A 22,394-nucleotide genomic window follows, 5' to 3' on the forward strand; every position below is an offset into this window, starting at 1 on the left:
TTTTAATCGATCGGTTAGGGGAAAGGGGAGCGTTTTCCACGATTACGTTCGCACGATTGTCTCTCTAACAACTATTGCAATACTGTAGTTGGTGGTTATTTTATTCCAAATGACTATTGCGAACTACGTTCAACGGACTATTTTATTTCAACCCGGGGATACACCCGACTGAAGGGTGAGATGACGGGGTGCTGGCGCGATAAAGGGGATCGTTCGTGTAAAAATATTTTAATATGTATATGTACATTTCGTATATACATACAATATATTTCTGATTGTGTATATGTATATATATATATAGATATAATTATTTATATGTATATATAGCTATATAAATACTGTCGTAGAAAACTATGATCTGCAGGGAGGGTATCGTGAATATCTGTCACTTTAAAGGGATAGACGAACGCACCCCGCCAACCCTTTTAACTATAATGTTTGCTTACGTGCCTGTACGCAAACGTGTGTGTGTGTGTGTGTGTGTGTGTGTGTATGTGTGTGTGTATGTATACGCATTTGCAGCGTTCGATAAATCTGTACATGTGTCAGTGTACATATATATATTTCAATGTGTGTATTGCGTGTACGTGTTTGCATATAACATACATTATCGCGACGATTGATCGAAATCGACGCTCGTATCTGTACAGTTAAAGAGAAAAAAAAAAAAAAAAAAAAAAGAAGAAGAAGAAAAACAAAAAATTGACAAAAGATTAAAAGAAAAGCGAAGAAGAAAGTCTATCGACGAGATCACTTGTGTTGGATTCATCAACTTTTCCACGCGATTACGATCAACGCGTGTACGATTTGTTGATCGTCATGGATGGTTATTGAAATAATTAAGGGGAGACGCTTTCTGTGCAATTTTTCTCCGGTGAAGAAACAGCGAAAGAATAATGACGACGAAAACGAATGGAAGAAAAAAAAAGATTAAAAAAGATTAAAAGGAAAAAGAGAGTCTTAAATCTCGTCGTGTTTGATTAATTATTCGCAATGGCACAAAGAAAAAAAACGATCAAACCCTATTTTCCATTTTCCTCCCTTCTTCGTTCCGACCCGGACAGACAGTTGTCACAAACGCGTATAACGATACCTAGAAAACCTTTTAGCTTCCTCCTTCGATCGATGTCCACTATATTTTCTTTTTTTTTTTTTTTTTTTCTTATTTTCCATTATCTTTTTGTTTTCTTCTCTTTAAGATTCTTCTCCTCGACAAACATCGCGAATAAATTTGTACTCTGCGAAGAATTTCCTCTTTTTTTTTTTTCTTATTTATTTACTTATTATTCTTTATTTTTCTTCCTCCGGATTCCTCCCTCTTTTTTTTTTTATTTTTAATTTGAATTTTTATCTTAACCCTTCTTTCGCAACACGATCGCACCTGATCCGTAATATTTATAGAGAGCTTTCTTCAAGGCAAGAAGTGGTTTCTTTGTACCGATTAGACCTGGATTCGCGTCTCGATCGATCATATTCCCGCATTCTCTCCATTCTACGATAAAACACGTCTATCCACGAAGCTTTCCACCGTGCAAATTCGCGCAGCGACGACTCGTGAATCTTTCTGCGAAGCGAACGAGCGATTAAAAATTTCATCTGTCCGTAACAAGCGTTAAAAATAACACGGATCGAGGTCGCACGATATCGATAAACGGTATCGATTATGATTCTACTATTTTTTTTTTTTTTTCCTTTTTCTTTCTCTACAAAGATCTACCCGTGGCCTCGTCCCCGCGGATTCGTATACAAGTATTTCGATCGTATACAAATACCCCACTGTGCACGTATGTATGTACAATATAAAGATTTTAAAAAATCGAGGAATCTCAGCGTCGAACTTCTTCAACATCCCGCCTCTTCTAATTCTCTTATCCTGATAATTCTGTGAACATTGTTTCAATGCGATCAGTTCTCTCTTAATTATTGTCGCGGATAAAAAGTTTATACTCTTCGATTGGTAAGCTTAAAATCTCTAATAAATAAGATCTCGAGGATTCGTCGAAAGGGGGTTCGATTTTCGACGCTGCTCATCAAAAAGTTTGCTCGTCTCGCGCTCGATCCACGATCGATCGTCGGTTTCTTTTTTTTTCTCTCTCTCTTTTTTTTCTTTTTCTTTTTNTTTTTTTTTTTTTTTTTGATTTTTCGAATCTACTACTTCTTTTTTTCTTTTTTTCCTTTCTTTCTTGGACGTATCGTCTCGCGCAGAAATACACAGCTTATATTCCGTTCGTGAACGACGTATTCTTATAGCGACAAAATCACTAAGAGTCCCTGTGTTTCATAGATAAAATGCTCTTACAGGCTAAGAAAGGGTTAGTATACTCCGAGTATTGTTTACAACCTACTAAATCTAGGCAAAAAAAAAAAAAAAAAATAAAAAGAAGAAAGAAAGAAAGAAAAAAGAAAAAAAGAAAGAAAGAATAAAAATAGGTGTTAAAGATCTAAAAAAAAGAAAAAAAGGATTCATCTTCAGCCATAATCGATTTTCTCACTTATTCGTCATTCGTCACTCTTCCATGCACATTCGCGCAAGAAAAAAAATTCGCGCATTAAAAGAAAAAAGAAGAAATGAAACAAAATGATAAGAAAGGACGAAATTAATAATTATTATGATAAAGAACGTGAAAGGGAAGAAAACTTTTTGTTTAAAACGCGATGCGCCACTACGTATTGCTAAGTTTCTCTTTTTTTTTTCCTAGGCGTATCTAATTATATGTGTATTGTGTGTATATATATATATATATATTTATATGTATATAATATATATTCTCAAGATATACTGTAAATCAAAGTAGCTCGTGTATGCATTCAATTAGTAGGAACCATTTTAATATTATACTTCTCGAACCTGGACACGAAATCGCGCGCGCAGTTACGATCTTAGAAACTGCTTCTAACTTCTTTCTTTCTTTCCCATTTTATATATATATATATATATATATATCTTCATCGCCACTCGTGGAACGAGAACCACGTGTGTATAATTTACGAGGATGATCGGAAAAAAAAGAAAAAAAAGAAAAAGATAAATAAAAAATAAAATTTGAAATACAATTTATCGTGAAACGAAAAATCGTTAGAGAACGAGAAGAGACGGATTTATAAATAAAACGAGGCTAGAGAGGAGTATCGAGATGAGTCAGAGCTAACGACACGTTCAAGAATGCGGAAAGACTCCGATCGATGCTCCATTAGGAGCAAGACGAAGTTCAAGAAAAGATGAAACAGTTCTTCCTTTCCACTCGTGGCTTCTACCTTGTTTCCTCATGCGTCACGTTTCTTCTCTCTTTTTTTTTCTTTCGAAAAGAAAGAAAACACACAACAAAAAACAATACACGAGCAACTAATCGTCTATGAGAAGATCTCTACGGATAAAAAGAATCGTGTCGTTCCCTTCAAGAGAAAAATGATCGAAATAAAGAACTTAAGTACTAAGAAAAGTCATGGCAAGCCCTTAGGGGATGAATCTCTTTTTCCATTTCGATTAATTCGACGGATTTTCTATGCAAGAATGAAAACTATGAAAGAGGGTAAAAAAAAGAAAAAAAAAAAAAAAAAAAGGAACGACAAGAATAAGGTTAATTGATTTACCCGAGTCGAGACCTTTTTTTCTTTTTTTTTTTTTTTCGTAGTTTCGCGCGCTACTTCGCCTAATTCCATTTTCCAGAACCGAGTAGAACGCATCGTCTCGACCATCTCTCGAATCCTAACGAGATTCTACTTTATCACGTTTTATCGTAACAATTATATCCCCTCCTGGCTGGTCAAAGAAAGCTAGCCAAAGCTTCTTCGTTCGAACACCGTTCTAACCTAAGTTTACAAACGAAACGAGAAACAACGAGAATATTTCATTGATCGACACGATGAGATTACCCGGTTTCTCCGACTTTACATATCCCGCCTTTTTCTTTTTTTTTTTTCTATTCCTACGATAAAACGAGTAGATAATTAACAATCGTAATAATCGTCGCGATTCTAAAGCGACACTCTTCACGAGACACGACCGTACGTAATTGATTCGCGCGCGAATTCAAATCAAGCGCGGAAACATAATCTCTCTTTCTCGTGTGTGTGTGTGTGTGTGTGTGTGTGTACGTGCATATGTGTGTACACCATGCGTGAAAAATTGTACTGTGTGGGCGTGTGTCTATGTATTTTAATGTACGTAATGCCGTGTATTCGCGTCTGTAAGTGAGTGTACGTATCTTGGAAAGATGCACGCGTGCATCTAAAAAATATAAAGGGTGCTAAACCCTAACGCTACACACGTGTATCATTCTACTCGTTATTCTAACGCGTCCTTTTCTCTCCAATTATTATCGTTATTCTTTTTCTTTTTTTTTTGTTATTCGTATTGTGTACGTACGTACGTACGCGTCGTGGTATACTAACTTCTCTATAAATCTAGACAATATATATTTTTCCTCAACATTTATATATAATAATAATATAATATAATATAATAATAATAATATCTTCTCGGGAGTCGCGTACATATACGCGACGGTCACCGTTTTTTCTTTTCTCTCTCACTCTCTCTCTCTCTCTCTCTCTCTCTCTCTCTCTTTCTCTCTCTCTCTCTCTTTTTTCTTCCTTTCTCCCTCTTTCTCTCAAACAGCTCAGTTTTAGAAAATAAAAAGAATCGAACAATTGATCCTCCCTAGCATCCTCTCGTCTAAGGTTTCGTCGATTCGCTGGGGCGATCTCTCGTTTTTTTTTCGACGAACGAATCAATCGTTTCGACGAGACCGTGAAAACGCCGGTCAGTTGGAACTGGTTGAACGACGTCTGTCGCGATATATCGATATCTGATTCTTCGTATTCATAAATCATTTTTCATAAATGAGTAAAAATCATGCGAAGAATAGCCATGACGATATCATTTCTTTTTATCGTCTCCCTGATTCTGATTCTCTCTCTCTCTCTCTCTCCTCTCCCCGAAACATCATCATCATCGTCCGTGAGATTCGTCTTGGTCTGTCCTATCACTTATCGTTTATCGTGGTTCACTGAGGTAGACAGATGGAATATTTTAAACTGGGGTAAAAACTGTATACGCGCATATACACGTGTTTACATGATGTGTGATAGAGTATATATATATATATATATATATATATATATATATGTATAGGTATGTGTTTTTATGCGTGTGTATGTATCGTGTTCGTAAAATAAAAGGGAAAACGGAAATCACTGATCCGTTTCTCCGAGTGTAGCGAAGGAGGGATTCGTTTCTCCGATCGGAACCGGCCCGGTTTATATAAATGTAAACGTGTGAATTATACGTGTGTGTCATGACTTCGTTTCATCTTCTTTCTTCATCTTTTCTTTGGAAAAACAAAAAAAAAAAAAAAAAAAAAAAAAAAAAAAAAAGAAAAAAAACAAAAATTCTATTCTCCCGCAACGAAAAGAAAACAATGGGAAAACAAGTCTCTACTGAGGTAGTGGATGGATTTGACTGCGAGCGAAGGGAACGCGCCCAGATCCAAGATCGGATCCAAGAAAAAAAAAGAAAAACGCGTCTCTCCAAAGCGCTTGCTAATAATAATCGGGTCACTCGTGTAACAAACTATGGTCGCAGATTGCCGCGAGCGTGCCACCTATTCGGCTTTAACGATTTCCGGCTCCTCGTTCTCGCTAAAGTCGTCCTCTTCGCCCCCCGACGACTCCCCCTCCTCCAACAATCCAACGTGCCTGTCCTGCATCGCGTCCTGGCGATCCTCGTGCACCACACCGGGCCCCCGACCCTCGTCCCGGCCGATCATGGGATAATCCTCGATCCCACGACCGCCCAACTTGTCCATGGCGCTCATGTGCGCCATCTTGGCCGCGTGCGCCGCCGCGACAGCGGCGGCTTGTTCGGGGCTGAGGCCCATCGTCGTCAAACCGGAATTCTCGGCGATAAATTGCAAATATGTGTCGAGAATGGCTGATCCCGTCGCGCTGGTGTTGTGATGGCTCGGATGAAGATGGCCGGGTGGATGAAGGGGCGCCGTGTTCGGCTCGCGGCTGCCGTGCAACGTGTCCAAAGACTTGGCCGCTATCGCGGTCGTGGTCGAGTTCTTGGTGCTGCCGCTGCCGTTGTTCCCGCTGCCGCTCACCTTCGTGATCACGGTGTTGTTATTGGGCGTGGGTGATCCATACCTGAGGCTGAGCGGCAAAGTGAGATCCTCCGGATCGTCCCCGCCGCAGATGCTGCTCCCAGCCTCGGACGGGGCGCCCCCTCGTGGTATCTCGAGCCTCATATCGCCCCTTCTCGGGCCGGTGGGGCTGGCACGGGCTCGCAACTCGGCGGGACTCACCTTGACACCTGCTTTGGCCAACAGACGAGACGCCAATTCAGGGTCGAACGGGCTGGGCATGGGTAGGACCGGTAGATCCTTGGTGCTGATCCCTCGATGTTGGCGCGACATGTGCGAGTGCAACGAGTTCCTCGACTTGGCCACGGTACCGCACAGCACGCAACGATACCCCGGACAGATCGTGTGCTTATCTTCCAGGTGAGTGCGCAATGTGTGGGCGGATCGATAGATCTTACCGCATTTCGGGCAGGGGCGTGGATCCGTGGCGCGGACCCGCATCATGTCCAAGCCGCGGCGGGCCACTGAAAAAAGAAGACAAACAAAAGGGTGATGAAGGCGAGTTTCCCCAAGTGAAAGTTTCCTCTATCGTTTTTCGAGGAGCTTGCGATGGCCGATGGTGGCGGCGCAAGTCCCGGACCGAGTAAACCACGTGGGAAGAGTAGCTAAAAAAAGTTAGATTAGAAACGAAACAAGATAAAACTTAAAGGAAAGATGAAACTTTTTTCTGCTTTCCGTTCTCGTTTTTAGAATCTCGTTCGCCTCGGTAATTCGGTAAATCGAATAAAGATGGATGTCCATTGATGGATTGATCAGCCACGTCATCTTCTTTGAATACCTTTTATTGTACAAAGCATTACTTAAATAGTATATACTTTATTTCGTGTGTCTTACGTATAATCTTACGTACCCTAGTATCTGCTAAAATAGTGCGTATGATGCTCTATACATTGTCCGTGGCACGAGCTGTCGCTTGTGAGAGCGATTTCCATCCAATCAAAATTTGTAAAATCAAGGCGCGTTGTGTTTATCGAAAAGAAAAATATATATATATATAAAGTAAAGAAAAAAAAAAAAAGAAAGAAAAAAGAATATCGTAATCGAGACTAATCGTTGAATAATCGAGAATAAGAAATTCGTCGTTTCTTTCTCGTGAATATATCATCGTCACTCGCGCAACCAACAACTCGTGCACACGCGTATATGTATTTATATTTATATATATTTATATAATTTCCTCGTAATTTATTCGCAGCGTATCCTCTAGTAACTATCGGTGTGTCGAAAAAAACTTAACCTGTCTGGGATATATTCTTCTACCTAGAGAATACTGACGAAAAAACAGAAGATTGTAGAAAAATAAGGCTAGGCGCTGTTCGAATCGACTCGTTCATCGTGTTCTGTTCGTCGATCGTTTTTCAAATGTTCGCTTATATACGTTTAACATATGTTATTACATATGTTCGTCTGTTGTTTAATATATATAATATTTTTTTCTCTACGCGTGTGGATTTACGTGTAAATATACGTATTAATTAATTATTCGTATTGCGGCGCGTTTCTTCGGATAACGATTACGGAAGCATCGTAAAACTAACTTCTCGATACACGTCCAATTTTTTATTTTTCCTCGTTTATCTATTTTTATTTTTATTTTCTCGCGCGTAAAATCCTCGGATTCCAATTTTCCTATCGTTTCGATTTTTTAGCTGTTACGATTACAAGATCGACTAACGTTCCGCTCGTAATCTAAAGAAATTCTCGACTCGTGTTTTACTCCGCTCGTTTCTTAAAAACTACGCACGTTAACGTAAGGCTGGCTTACTCAGCTTTAGAGGAACATTGTTTTCTCTTGTTTAAGATTACGTTAACCTAACCGTTATTACATTATCGTAGTCGTATAATCAACGTCGATCTTATTAATACACGATCTCTATTGGTGTGACTACCATTCTTATTATTTTATCCATTCTTATTACTTTTTTATTTATTTATTTATTTATTTACTTTTTTTTTTTATTAATCAGGCTCTACTAGAAATACTGTTTCGTACATTTTCTTTTTATACAAAATCAACTCTTTCTCTCTCTCTCTTTCTATATATATATAGATTTACTCTTTTTATATATATATATACTCTCTCTATTTATTTATATTTATATATATTTATATATATATATATATAATATATTCCTTTTTTTCTTTTTTTATGTATATATATATATAATAATAATAATAATATTATTATTAATATTAATAATAATAATCTCCCGAATATTTACAAAATGTGCGCTTCTCGTTTAATTGTCAGGAAGAGAGGTGGGTGCTTGTGCGACAATTGTCTCGATAATAAAGCACTAAAAAGGGGACCGATCATCGTAGGCGCGCAGACTCGTCCCGAAATCATTCTAAACCCTCCTCCCCTCCTCCTCCCCAAGATGTTATACTTACATTCAACCAGATCGCAATATCGCGTATACAATACCTTCGAACTCTTTATAGACTCTGGCACGCGAGACATTTTTCCTTGAAACGCGCCCTCCACCCTCTGAGACTACCAAGACACGTGTATATGCAATCGATAAACGGCGAAACTTTTATATTGGGGATGTAAAAAAAAAAAAAGAAAGAAAAAAAAGAAAAAAGAAAAAAACCGCGCGCATACGAAACAAGAGAATACGAGAATGGAGAAGAAGAAGAAGAAGAAGAAGAAGCAAGCTCGAAGCAAGAAAGAGAAAGAACGAGATTAAAAGAAGAAAAAAATAGGGGGGAGAAATAAGTAGAGAAAACCCGATAAGAGAAAAAAAAAAAAGAGAAGAAAAAAAAAAATAGCTACGCGAGTCTAAGGTAACCCGGATAATATTATCCATCGGCCTGTTTATCAGACGTAAGTCCATCTGAGCGTCTTTATCTGATCCCATTGTACCGGATGCTTCAAACGCATGTGATTCCTCACGCTGTTGGGATGAGAGAACGTTTTCGCGCACGAGGCAACGGGACAGGTTGGCGAGTCGCGCGGATAATGATGCTCCAAGTGAGCCCTCATCGTGCTGATGTCCTGCAACGTCCTACAACAAAGGGGACACCTGTAACCGTGCTGTTGATGATGATCGCGTATCATCTTCTGTTGCCTGTAGTCAGCCGGGCTCCGTTGATACTTGGTCGTGGTGGTGTTGGTGGTCGACGCGGTGGTCGTCGACTGGTCTTGCTGTTGCTGTTGCTGCTGCTGCTGCTGGTCGTCTTCCTGTAGCGCCTGATGATGATGATGGTGAGGAGGAGGAACGGATAGTGGATGATGATGACGATGCCGATGATGTTGCTGGTGATGGCTGTGGTGGTGGTGGTAAGCCGCGCCCTCTGCCTCATCGAGCCCGTGATCTGCAACCACCACCACACCAACGTTACCACCAGCCACCACCACCATAAACTCAAACCCAACCCCTAATAAAAACAGAGAGTACCAAAGCGCGCGAATACGCGTTCCATCCGAGCCCTATACCCACCCGCAACATCCCCATTGATTCATGCGGAATATCTAGAGAGGAGGTTACATCTCCCGCAAATGGTTACCGGTTACCGGTGTATATATATATATATATATCCGACGGATCGCTAATTGCTCTCTCTCTGCTCGATATCTCGCGCAATTGGCAGACAGAGGACTCCATGGAATTCGTGCAATCATCGCGTAAATCGAATACTACTACGGCAGAGATGCTTGAACGTGTCCAGGCAGAATCTCACGTGCCAGATTATTGGGGGGGGGGGGGGGGAGGGGCCGGAACCGTTCGATTCTCTCTGTGAATGTACTATGTGGTATATTTGTATGCGTGGGGTGGCTGAACACGGACGCTTCTCCGGATATTACATTTCCAAGGATAAGAACTGGACACGCGTTTTGGCTCGAAGGTGGCGGAGGTGTGTAAGCGTGTGTTCTTTGTTATTAACTCGGAAAATACCTCATTTCCATTGCGCAAACGATCGAGCGAACACATTGTGCATCACTCGATCGATAGATATTTCGTGCCATGCGATTATTCTTTTCTTACTTTCTTGCCGGAAATCTATTATTACGGATATCTTTTATATATGTACCTTGTCTCTCGTGATAAATATGATATATTGTAATCTCTCTCTGGAACGTTGCCTCGGTTACAGTCACGTAAAACCATCCGATTCCTTTTTCGCGAACGAAATTCCCGAAATTCGCTGCTGCCTCGGCTAATCCTCTCGTTTAAACTCTATAGAAAATAGGAATATCTGAACGTGATCTCGATGATACAGGATACTAGCGAGCCGCGTTTCGAACGTCACGCGTTTCAACTTTCTTCAACGATGTACAAATAGTTTAATAGAAATAACCGGGCATAACCCGCCGATTCACCCAGTTTCCTCCAATATCCCACCCCTCGTAAAAATAACGCGACGATAATTCTACCAAATCCGATCGACCCCGAATAATTTCCGTGAATATGGATACACCGATCCATTCCAATTCGAAAATAACCCGACCGAGAACCCGGATTCGTTTCGATATCGAACAAGGCTATCCTGTATCGACGAGAGGCGTGAGGGAACGACCCCCGACTTCATCTGGTCGCGGATCGTTTCTCATGGGTGTTCGACGACGACGACAATGACGACGACGACAATGACGACGACGACGACGACGACGACGACGACGACGACGTGGGGATGGCGGAGCACGAAGAGGATTGTACTCATGGCAACGAGGAGGACGAAGAGGGCGACTGATGCTGTTGCTGATTAGGATTGTTCAGGTTTGGCCGTTGGTGTATCCCGTGCGCCTGAAGCTGATGATTGATCAGGTAATGCTTGGTCTTGCACCGTTTCCCGCACACGTTGCACTGCGGCCACGTCTCCGGGGGCGGCCAATTCGAGTGGACATTTTTCACGTGTTGTCGAAGGTTGCTCGGTGACGAGTAGCTTCTGCCGCAGTAACGGCAGAGAGGCCTAGCATCGTCGTGGCGCAGTGCCGTGTAGAGTCTCGCGAAATTCTCCACGGCTGCCGTAGTTTCGTTGGCGGCCGCAGCCACCGCCGCCAACGCGGCTTCCTCCCTCTTCGGCATCACCGATCCTACAACCAGGACGTGCCCGTCAGTTGATTCTGTCTGTCTTTCTCTCTCTTTCGTTTCTTTCTTTTTCTCTTTTCATATCCCTTTCTCTCTCTCTCCCTCTCTTTCTCTCTCTCTCTTTCTCTCTGTTTCTTCCTTTATCTTACTCATTCGCTCGCTCATTTTTTCTCATTCCCCATCTCTTACTCTCCCTTGCACTCACGATTTATTTCTCTCCGTCGTTCATTCCTTCTTTTTCTAACTGCCGCCCGCCACATTTACTCTTCTCTCTTTCTCTTCACGCGCACAATCGTACACAAGTCGCTCCTTCTTACGTACATTCACACACGTCGAGCCTCTCTCTCTTTCTCTCACTCTGCACCGACACACACCCACGCTGGAGTCACACACGCGTGACCAGCCTCTCACACGAGTTCCTTTCCTTTTTCTTACTCACTCCCTCTCTCTCTTTCTCTCTCCCCCTCTCTCTCTCTCTCTCTTTCTCTCTCGGTCGTGCCGTTTTCTCACTTTCTCTCTCGGTCATGCTCCGCACCCTCGGGCCACACGCTATCGTATCCGATCGATCTATCCTCTTCCTCTCTCTCTCTTTCTCTCCCTCTCTTTTTCACCGCCACGTGCACACTGGTTGCACTCCATGCACACGCATTCTCATACCTGGACACACACGCACGCAGGCTACTCTCGTACTCTCAGGGCATGCCCGGTTGTAGGATGTTTGGTGTGTTGTTGTTGTTGTTGATTGTTGTTGGTTGTTGTTGTTGTTGTTGTACTTGTTGTTGATGTCGTTGATGATGTCGTAGCCGTCAACCATTGACGCTTTTAACAAAAATTCTATATTTCGATTATCACGATCGTCGTGCAGAATCGCACGCGTCTTTCGATCCCATCCCTTGAGATTCTCAAAATGCCTCATCGATCATTCCCTTTCCTTTGTTCTCGATTGTCGTTTCTTTTCAAATTCGCCCGCGGGAAACGGTCACCGGAAATCCCATCCTGGTCGCGCTTCTTTGACAGAAGCTTGGATGATGGAAGATAGAAGTCGCCACCTTCGTCCTCTTGCATTTCAAGCTCTCGGCGCCACAGAGAGAGAGAGAGAGAGAGAGAGAGAGAGAGAGAGAGAGAGAGAGAGAGAGAGAGGCAGAGAAGAGTAGAGAAAAGAAAAAGAAAGACGGGGAAGGCAGACAAAGAGAGAAAAAACAAAAAGTAATAAAAAATTCAGAGAGAAGAGAGTTTCAGATGTAAGAAGAAGATAAGCGAAAGGACAAGAGGGGTGGGGTCGTTAGAGACGAAAGGATGGGAGAGAGAGAGAGAGAGAGAGAGAGAGAGAGAGAGAGAAAGAGAATACACGAGGAAAGGAGAAGACAGTGAGGAGATAGATAGAGAGAGAGAGAGCGAACTACGTAAGAACCCTCGTATTGATCCACCCTCTACGCCTCGTTACGACTATCTTTCCTACGAATCTCTAAGCAAAAGGCCTCTCCCACTTTCGTGCACGTCTCATTACGTAAAAGGGGAAGGATGTGCAGGCACGGCGTGACAGGTATCCGCCTTCGAAATCGTCTTCCATAAAGCTCGCTGCTGCCATCCTCTCGATCCCGCCCCCACCTCCACCATCGCGTTGAATAATATTTGAACGTATATACGAATTCGCCAAAAATTATTCGAAGCCGCGTTTAATTTACGACAATGTTACGCGTTTGTTCCGCGACAAATCCAATCAAATAGAAAGGGGATAAGGATTAATTTTTGCCCTACCCGTGAAATATTATAACCCGGATATAAGGAGCCGTAACGGATAAAAAGCGGCCTTTATGGTAGCTGCATAAAGGGAATGCGGCACGCCGCCGTCTGATTTACAGTCGGGACGAGCCGATTTGTTAGAATTACGCGAACGTACACACCCGGAAAACCGTATTCAACGATGATTTACGTATCGGCTGCATCGCGTTCCGCGATGTGGAATTAAGGTCACGTCGCGCATTCCACCCGTCGAATCCTTTTCACCGTGCCGGTACCTATCAACCGACGAAAAATAAACTCGTCGACGAGCAATGAATAATTTTCTTTTCTTTTCCATTTTTTCACCGCTTGAATTTTTATTCGTCAAAATTATTGGCGCGATATATTCTTCACAGGACGAGGAAAAAACGAGCGGCGTGGAAGAGTAAGAGTGACGGTAGAACAATCTCAAAAGTTTTTCTTTTTTCTGTTGTTAGAATCGCGTAAGACAGTCGGTTGAGTAATCGTACCAGTTTGATCGATCTGGGGTAGGAGGCGTGGGGTACGAGCGCGCTTGATTACAACGGATCTCTGAGCCGATCGATCGGAAGGGAGTGATAGAACATAGGAGAAATGGCAATGGATGAGGTGGTACGACGAACCGGAAGAGAGAGCACGAGGGTAGAAACGGAATGAACGATCGTGTGATCGGAGGAATCACGAAAGTGGAATGAAGCGCAGACACGTAATGGTTGTATACAGGATGTTTCTAAAGCGACCAATCTAAAGAAAGGAGCCGAGAGGATCTCGTCTCGTTAAGAAGTTTCACTTTTACCTTCCTGCAGCATCTTCCGACCGACAGATCTCACGAAGAAACGAAGAATGACAGTCGGAAAATAATGACGGACGCAAGACGAGAATTAAAAAGAGAAAGAATTTCGAGGGAAAAAAATTAACGAAAAAGAGGCGAGGAAAAATAAGAACGAAAAAAGAACAACTACTTTGAGGCAGATGGTTAGAGTCGGGAAAACTGAAAAGAGTGGCAGAGTGGTTAGAGATCCGACACGAGGAGCGAAAAAGACAAAGAAGAGAAACAGGAAGTGACAGAGTTGTGAAGCGTAGGCAGAAAATGGAGCAGAGGTTAGACGAGGCAGACAAGCAGGCAGGCAGGCAAGCAGGAAGGACGGAAGGAAGGAAGGAAGGAAGGAAGGAAGGAATGCTGTCGACGGAGAAAGGAGATTCGGTAGCGAGGCCTGGGATGATTGCGCCAGTCCATTAGCAGCGTCGCTCCGACGAATTGCGCTGCATTAACGAGGAGCCGCTTCTCAAGAAGCAGTCGGCACGCTGATTGGCTGAAGGGAAGCCGAAGATCGATGTCTTCGGCTTTCCGGCAAACTTCTTTGCCGTCTGCCTCTCGTCTTACGCAACGAAATATCTTGAAAACGTCGATCCACGCGATCGCGCGGATATCGACGAGAAACCGCCGGCCAATTCTCCATATCTCTCTGACGCGAACAGAACCATGGATCCTTTCAATCATGTCGGCCATTCGCTCCCCGGGGAACTAATCAGGGGAAGAAGATCACCGTCTTCCCTCTCGCGGACGTTTCGATGCTCCCGTTGCAATCCAGTTACCAATTAAAAACTGACTTCGAAATTCTTCTAGTAACGTCGTATTTCGTACGAATATTTTTATGATGTTTATTTTCATGTATAACGTAACATTCTTCCGGTATATCCGGTATATTTCTTCTCTCTCGCTTCATTTTCATCGCGCTGTAATTCCCAGTGAAAATTAGAGAGCGGGAAAGTTGGGGCAAAGGAGAAGTTTTTCGATAGGCCTAGTTTAACATTTCCATGGCGAAGCGAAGCAAGCAATTTCGAAGCGATCAATAACCCCGCGCTCTCTTTATCCATCCCGCGTGCCTTTCAGTTCCTTCGAACGGTTATTCCCGTCGGAAGGTACACCTGGTTTCCGGTAGCGAAGTTTAACGATCGGTTACATCGAACGCGGCTTGGCACGGCTTAGGTTTATGACAGGCTGATGTATGGGGGCTCGGTGAACGGATGGTAGGGTGAAGAGGAGGGACGCGGGCCGAGGAGAAGAGAGAAAAGTTTAATTTAGGTAGGCCACGTTGTTGCCTGCGAACGTTGCCTCGTGGCCCTCGTGCGCATCCACTTCCATCGCCGCGCCCCTCGTTGCCCTAAGTTTTTTACGAAGTTTCTCGTGAGGGTTCGCGGAGGAAAAAGGAAGCAAGAGAGAGAAAGAGAGAGAAAAGAGGGAAAGAAGAGAGAGAGGGAGGGAGGGGAAGAAGAGAGCGTTGACGAGAGTAATTTTTGTCCTTTCGTCTCGAACACGTTTTAACCGTGTTTCCCCGTTTCATATTCACGAAGCTCGCTGTCGAACTAGCTGTAGCTATTTCCTCCCTTTCGTCGCTCTTTTAATTAATCCCCACGTCGTCGCGGCAACACAGGGAAATTTGAAAAGCGACACGCTTTTCGACGAGATAGACAACCGCCCCATGGGAGAGCGGAAGAAGCTGCCAATCACGGGGAGCGAAGCCAACGCGCGCAACCCACCCTCCCTCCTCTCATTCTTTTCCCTTTCTTTCTTTCTTTTTTTCTTCCTTTCTTTTCTTTTTCCCTCAAATTGAAAAATCGTGTTCGCCGCGAGGCGTATCGCGTGTGACGCGTGACAAGACGCGCGTGTCTACGAGCAAGGCACGTCCTCCCCCTTTCCTAAGGCACGTTACTGGGAAACTATAAGGGGGTTGGTCGAATATCCGGGGTGGAGGTAACGAGTAGTAGTTCCAAACAGACTTTGGACAGCGAACGGCGTGAGAGACGGGGTGTTTGGACGATCGTGGGGATCCCGAAGAAGCTAAGGGTGGTTGGTGGTGGCGGCAGCGGCGTCAGTGACGGCGTCAGTGGGGGTGGCGGTGGTTCAGTGTGGCAAGGGTGGGCGCCGGGGGCAAGTGAGGGCAGATCAATGCGGACATGTGCGGGAAATTGCACAGGGATCGATCCCAGGACCCTCGGGGGAAGCGCGGCCTCTCTCTCTCTCTTCCTCCTTCTCTCATCCTCTCACTCTCTCTTCCCCTTTTTCTTCTTGTCTTACTCTCTCTTGCTCCCTCCCTCTCTCCCTCTCTCTCTCTCTTTCTCTTTCTCTCTTCCATCTCTCTCACTCTCATTTCAACCCCTCCTCCCTCGTCCCGCTCTCCACTGCTGCCCTCGTAACCGTCTCTCGCCTTCTCACAACTCGTCTCTCGCTCTCGCTCTCGCTCTCTCTCTCTCTCTCTCTCTCTCTCTCTCTCTCGTTCATGAAAACCATCCGATGGCTTTTGCGCGTCGCTCAACCGACTTCGCAGAGCGCGATCGTTCCCGTTTCTTCGTATTTTTAGAGGACATTTGTTGCGTCGCCGTGAATCTTCACCGGATAGGAAGTCGACTAATTCGAACGTATTTATTGACGGGGAGAGATAGTCGATAGTTTTCTTTTCTTCTTTTTTCTTTTTTGGAGGTAGCGCAAGAAAGAGTGAGAGCGTCGCGAAATACGATTAATTCTATCCACGAATTTACACGTATCTTGTATCGAATGGAAATAGATAGAAATGAATTTTATGCTCGTTGATCAATTTCACGAGGAAAGTAACTGTTGAAGAAGACAAAATCTCTTCGAAATCTGTTCCCAGCGGGAATTTCAAGGAAAATGAATATCCCAAATCCGACGAGAGGTTGACGGTTACACAGATACAAGAAACGAAGAAGGAGAAGAAGAAGAAGAAGAAGAAGACACGGTCGGGGGTAAGTGCCTTCGGTTGAAAATTGATGAATCGCTTCGTAGGAAAGCGAAAATACCTTCTATACGGCGTCGAAAATTCTTGACAATGTGGACAACGAAAAGTTCCAGGAGAAATATAATTCCAACGGAATAGTAGAAAATGAGAAATGGAACGTGTGGAATAAAGGAGGTGGGGATGAAATATATATCCCATTCGTTCCGCCATCTCCGTCACCCTTGACCTTTCTCTCTCCGCTGCCGTTTTATTTTCCAACCTTTATTTTAATTTCAAACACGCCTATCCGCGGCACGGTTTTAAAATTGAAGCGTCGCGCGTGCTTTTAATAAAAGCTCTATCTCCCCCGTTTAATTCAGTGACTACAACGGGGGCGAACATTTAGCGCGGCAATAACGGAACTCTGTAATCTCTCGCGTCCTCTCTAATCCCTACCGGCGAACGTGAGAACCGAAAATAACCCCCCTCCCCCTCCCCCGATTCGAGCTTGGGCTCGAAACTCGGATAGGAAAGGCTAAAAGCTTTCTAGCGGACGTCTGATGAAAAGAAGAAGGGAAAAAAGACTCTTTGTGGAGAGGGAAGAGACAGGAGAGAGAGAGAGAGAGAGAGAGAGAGAAAGCTCGAATCAACTTGTCCATTTCCTGATACTCGTTGGAATTCAATCAAACTTGCAAAGCTTGAAGGGAAGACAGGGAACTCCGTCGGTCGGTCGGTCGGTTGGTCGGTCGTTCGCTCTTCGTGTTCCTCTTTCTTCTTCGAGTGTTGACTCGAGCTTACGAGTAAAGTAAACAGCGATAGATAGACAGATAGATAGATAGAGGGGCACGGTGGCTCGGCGACGATAACAACGAGAGGAGGAGAAGAAGAAACGCGAGAAAACGTTTCTTCCATCGTAGTTGTTTGAAGGGCGAGCGAGGCAAGGAGAGAGAGAAAGAAAGACAGAGTTTGCGGCGAAGAGAAAATTACCAGGGAGGAAAGAGGAGAAGGAGGAGGAGGAGGAGGAGGAGGAAGAGAAAGAAGAAGAAGAAGAAAAAGAAGACGAAGACGATGCGAGGAAATGGGATGGAGAAAGAGAAAGAGAAAGAGAGGTAAGATAGAGAGAGTGGCGTGGAAAATCAATGTGGTCAGAGAGAAGATAGGGGTGGATGAAGGGGGAGAAAGAGACGGATGGTAGCTGAAGACGAAGGGGGTTCTCCTTTATGTCGGGTCACGTCTTTAATATACCTCGCGTGGGCGGCGGTGGCTGCGGCAGCTTAATCAATCTTCCTGCTAAAGTGTGCTGCACCACCACCCCATCCGTCGTTGCTGCAACCGTGAAACCCAATCTCATTCTATCGTTCCTCTACGTTCGACGCGGAACAATCGATACGCTCCGGCCGGAACGAGTCTAGTATTCCTGCATACAGTAGATGAATTCTATTCAATGTTCCTCAGAAATTGGGAAATTTAAATTAGTGGATGGTACGGGAACGTGTCGTATTGGCAAATTAAAAAAAAAAAAAAAGAAAATAACGCGAATCGTTAATTACAGAGTTATTTAATTAAGACGTTCGACGCTCGATGTAAGAAAGGGTGGGTTTAACTCTTTTAATTAACGATATTTTTTCCTTCTTTTTCTACGTTACGAAATTTTCTTGGAATCCAAACCCAAGAACTACCCATTTTCTTTCTCTATTTTAACCCGGAAGTAATCGACGAAATGAAAACGATATGACGGATCGCGCAAGAGAGGAATAATGGTAAAAGGAGCGATATATGACACACATGCTCCAGCCGCGCGCAGTCTTTGTTCGTCATTTTTTTTTCTTGATGACGAGCCAAACTTTCGTAATTTCGAGAGGCAACGTCTGTGGCACGTAACTCGTGAAGTTAAACGGGTTTATAGCGTGTGTCAAAGCGCTTTCGTGACTCTTCCTCGCTCTAATTTCGTGGCGTTATATTCTTCGCGTTAATGGCGCCTCCTGTCAATTTTCTGTCGACGACTCTTCCCCATACATGTCGAAATTCAGTCAATCTCGAATAAATCGAGGTAATAACACTTTAAATAAGTAAGTGAATTCAGATGAAATAACATTATCGATAATAAAAAATTTCCCATCGATCTTCCTAGCCTATCGAAAACGAAAAAAGAAACGAACGATAAGGATAAGGACGGGTAATTTCACGCAGCGATCTAACGATTCGCCGTCCGGACAGAAGACTAATGCGATAGATTCCAAAAGGGAATTGCAATTGTCATTTGTCCGGACGACGCAATATCGGATGAACCGCCCTTCGGGTCGGTCGATCCTTTCCTCCCCTCGCGCGCGCCGCCAACACGTGGATGCCACGAGGGTGAGTGAGAGAAAAAAAAAGGGATTCCGGAACATTAAGGAGACAAGAAACGAGAAGGACCAGCGGGAAATCGGGGATAAGATGGACGTTGGGAAGTAGAAAAAAAAAAAAGAGTAGCAAGAAGACCAAAAAAATACGCAACGAGGTAAAGAGAGAAGAAAAAAAAAAAAAAAAGAGAAATCCACCGAACAAACATTTGAACTCGACGGTGTACGTGGCCGCTTATCGTACGAAATCCCATTTTTATTCTTCAACCGATCCACCCTGTCCCTCCCCCCTATAAGTGGCCATCTTTTTTTCCACCAACCCTAAAGCCTCGATGTATCTGATCGCCGAAGTGGGCCACAATATCCTTACATCCCATCTCATTTCCTGTTCTTCCTCTCCTCTCTTTGTCTCTTCCACTTTGCCCTTCTCTAACCACTTTCCAAGCCAGATTATACTTATTTAATCGATCATACTTTCGCGTGTTATTTGTTCGAGGTTCCTTCCCTTCTTTCTTTCTTCCTTTCTTTCTTTCTTTCCTTTTTTTTGTTCTTTCTCTTTGGAAGTTTTAACGCCACCCCTTAGCTCTCGGCCAATGGAGGAATCTGTATTCCGAGCGTTGCACACAAAGAAGGGAGAAGCAAGAAGTGACACAACTGCGCGGAATTAAAGAAGGAAGAAAGTTATTTCCCGCAAACTTGCTCCGACTACGTGACACGTGTGACACAAACGGGCAGATCTTTCATTCTTTCCTAGGACGCGATAATCACGCGATCGACTTTTATACTTTCCTTTGCAATTTCTATCGTAATCATCACTCTTCCAAACTTCTCCCCCAATATATACGTCGAAGGTTATCACGGTATACGAGGAGTAAGTTTGGTCAAACGATGGAACAGGCACGCCAACGTTTTTTATCGGGGAGATTTATCAGGTTGATAAGAATCTGGCTAAGGTCCGAAACGAACGGTTATCCGGATCGAATCCGGGTGATAGATGACTCTAATCTGTGAAGAGTAGAAAATGGAGAGTCGATTTCGCCAGTGTCCTCTAAGATTTCCTGCGTTTGATGATGAGAAAAAATTAGATTAGGAAAAAAAAAAGAAGAAGAAGAAGAAGAAGACGGAATTAAATAAAATTAAAAGAAAAAAAAAATAGAAAAATTTTATAAATTTTTCTCCAACCATTCATTAATTATTCAAAACCAAAACAACAATTTGATTTATGAAAATTACTAAATTTATACTAATTCCATACAACAATTCCAAACATAATACCAAACATAAAAAAAAAACACATTTCACAAAAAAAAGACAAGAAAAGAAAGACATATGTTATCAGGCCATCACCTTCGGCGACAGGAGGAAGTAAAACCATTTCCTCGCCCTGTCTGTGAAACCAGAGGCGGCGAGTGCTTTTAGAGCTTGGTAGCTCTCAAAGGTGACGCAGTTTCACGCCAAGGAAATAAGAACAAGACGATCCAACCGGTTGAATGGCAGGGATTGCGGGTTGATGGTAAAAACGGAGAAAACGAGAACGAAGGATCGAACGAACAAAGAGAGAGAAAGAGAGAGAGAGAGAAAGGAAGAGGACAAAGGGGTGGCTGAAACAAATGCTCCACCTCCATTTACGTCGGAACTACGAGCGTCAGGGTTGGGTAGCACAGACAAGAGATGGAAGAGATTCGTGGAAATGCCGTGGAATTGGATAAGCCAGGCAGGGTTTGTTTTGCCAGGGGTTCCCAATGGGGGTTGTAGGCTGATCGTGTATTAGGCATCGCGTGGCCTACGCTCACTAGGGCCGAGTATCGCGTGTCCTCCTCCAACTTTCCTCTCTTCTACCCTCGAAAAACTCTGGTCCGACACTGACACCGTGCAACCTTAACGATAGACAATTCGATCGCCATTGAGTGGCGTACATCCATTTACTCTTCGATCCTTCAACGTCTTGCGTGATATTGCATCGAGATTACGCGATATATCCATCATATTTCCAAATATATCCTATAACTTTACGATTATCGTGATAAATCTAACTAATGCACTAAAAAGAGTAAAAGTAGACGAAATGGCAAGATGACACTGACATATGCATGATGAACAACCGTAAACGTCGAGTAACGGAGAAGAATTGCCAAGACCATTCGAATATCGGGGTGATATTGAAATTGGGTAATATCCCTCGCGATGCATATAACTTAACGATTACAATTTACGATGAATGTAGAAAAGAAATAGAAAAAGAAAGTGTAGGGTAACTAGAGAAACTATCGAATGGGGTATTAGAGGGGTAGAGCTCGTCGAACTCCATTCGGAAGACAAGCCGAATCCTATGAAATACGTGGAGAAGGAAGCGAGAGATAGGGGTGAGGTGGAGGGTGGAGGAGTAAGGTGAAGTTAGAGAGGAAGGAGCGGGAGGCACTAGGTGCTGTTTGTTGAATCCTCGAGATCAATACAACCCAGTCTATCTCTTTCTGCCCTCGTAATTCCGTGTGCCTAAATGTGCGCGGGCACGTTCGACGTGTATGCACGTACGTGGTGGTGGTGGTGGTGGTAGTAGTGGTGGTGGTGCACAATGTTGCACTCAAACGCACACGTTCAAACGTATCGTGTGTATATATATATATCTATCGCGGCGAAATGCGACGCGTCAAGATGAGAAAGCGACAGAGAGCAAATGAAACGCGCCTCCGTGTTTCTGGCTACCAGTTTTAGCTATGCGTGTCAATATTTTAAAAGCATCACGGAGATACTCCGGTAAAAGACAAGCGAATATTACGCCCCAAATTCGTTTCAACGCCACGAAACGTTCGAAATAATTCGCTCGGTTTTTCTCCTTTGTAATAAAAATACACCTCGGCAATTCGGTCGATCTAATTGCAGCCTCGTCAGAATTTTGCATTAAGGAGGAGGAGAAAAAAGAGGAGGAGGAAAGAGGGAAATTTGATTCGTTTCGAAAAAAAAAAAGGAGAAAGAAAAAAAGGAGAAGAAGGAGAAAAAGGAGAGAGGAGAGAGGGGAGAGAAATATTCAGGATAAGATTCGGTTCCATTAGAAAGGTTATTTTCATCGGTTCAGCTATTCCTTTAGAATTGCCCGTCCGTTCCTCGGTTCCCCTTAAAGACCGCGAATCCTCGGAAAAGGGTGAATACAGCCCTATCGACGTTTTCCCGTGAATGACTCTCTTTTCGAAGAAACGAGGCTGACGCATCCTTCTTTCTTCCTCACCTACTATTTATACCGATAAGAATTCCGGCGAGAATTTCAAGAAGTCTCCGCTGGCCAATCGCGGGGGGGCTTACTTATCGCTGCCTCGAAGGATTGGCTGCGCACTGCGGTACAATACGAAAATAGGTCGGCCAATCCTCGTATCAGCACCCTCT

General features: G+C 43.6%; 1 protein-coding gene across 9 annotated transcripts in view; it reads right to left on the minus strand.

Annotated features, from left to right (window-relative positions):
• Positions 1-2,138: 2,138 nt before the first annotated feature.
• The window catches only part of LOC122716162 (protein abrupt-like), a 62,580-nt gene continuing 42,324 nt past the window's right edge, over positions 2,139-22,394 (minus strand). For 6 of the 9 annotated variants that reach the window (XM_043938989.1, XM_043938990.1, XM_043938986.1 and 3 more), the window contains exon 8: positions 2,139-6,607. In XM_043938989.1, coding sequence (XP_043794924.1) covers positions 5,604-6,607 — 1,004 coding nt within the window. In that variant the 3' untranslated portion in view covers positions 2,139-5,603. Of the gene's footprint in view, positions 6,608-8,245; positions 11,182-11,833; positions 11,996-22,394 lie in introns of those variants that run through there. The other 3 variants (XR_006346972.1, XM_043938992.1, XM_043938993.1) reach the window with 3 other exon arrangements.

Source organism: Apis laboriosa, unplaced genomic scaffold (assembly GCF_014066325.1).
Source record: "Apis laboriosa isolate Shangri-la unplaced genomic scaffold, ASM1406632v1 scaffold42_cov153, whole genome shotgun sequence".
In the NCBI taxonomy this organism is placed as follows: Eukaryota; Metazoa; Arthropoda; class Insecta; order Hymenoptera; family Apidae; genus Apis; species Apis laboriosa.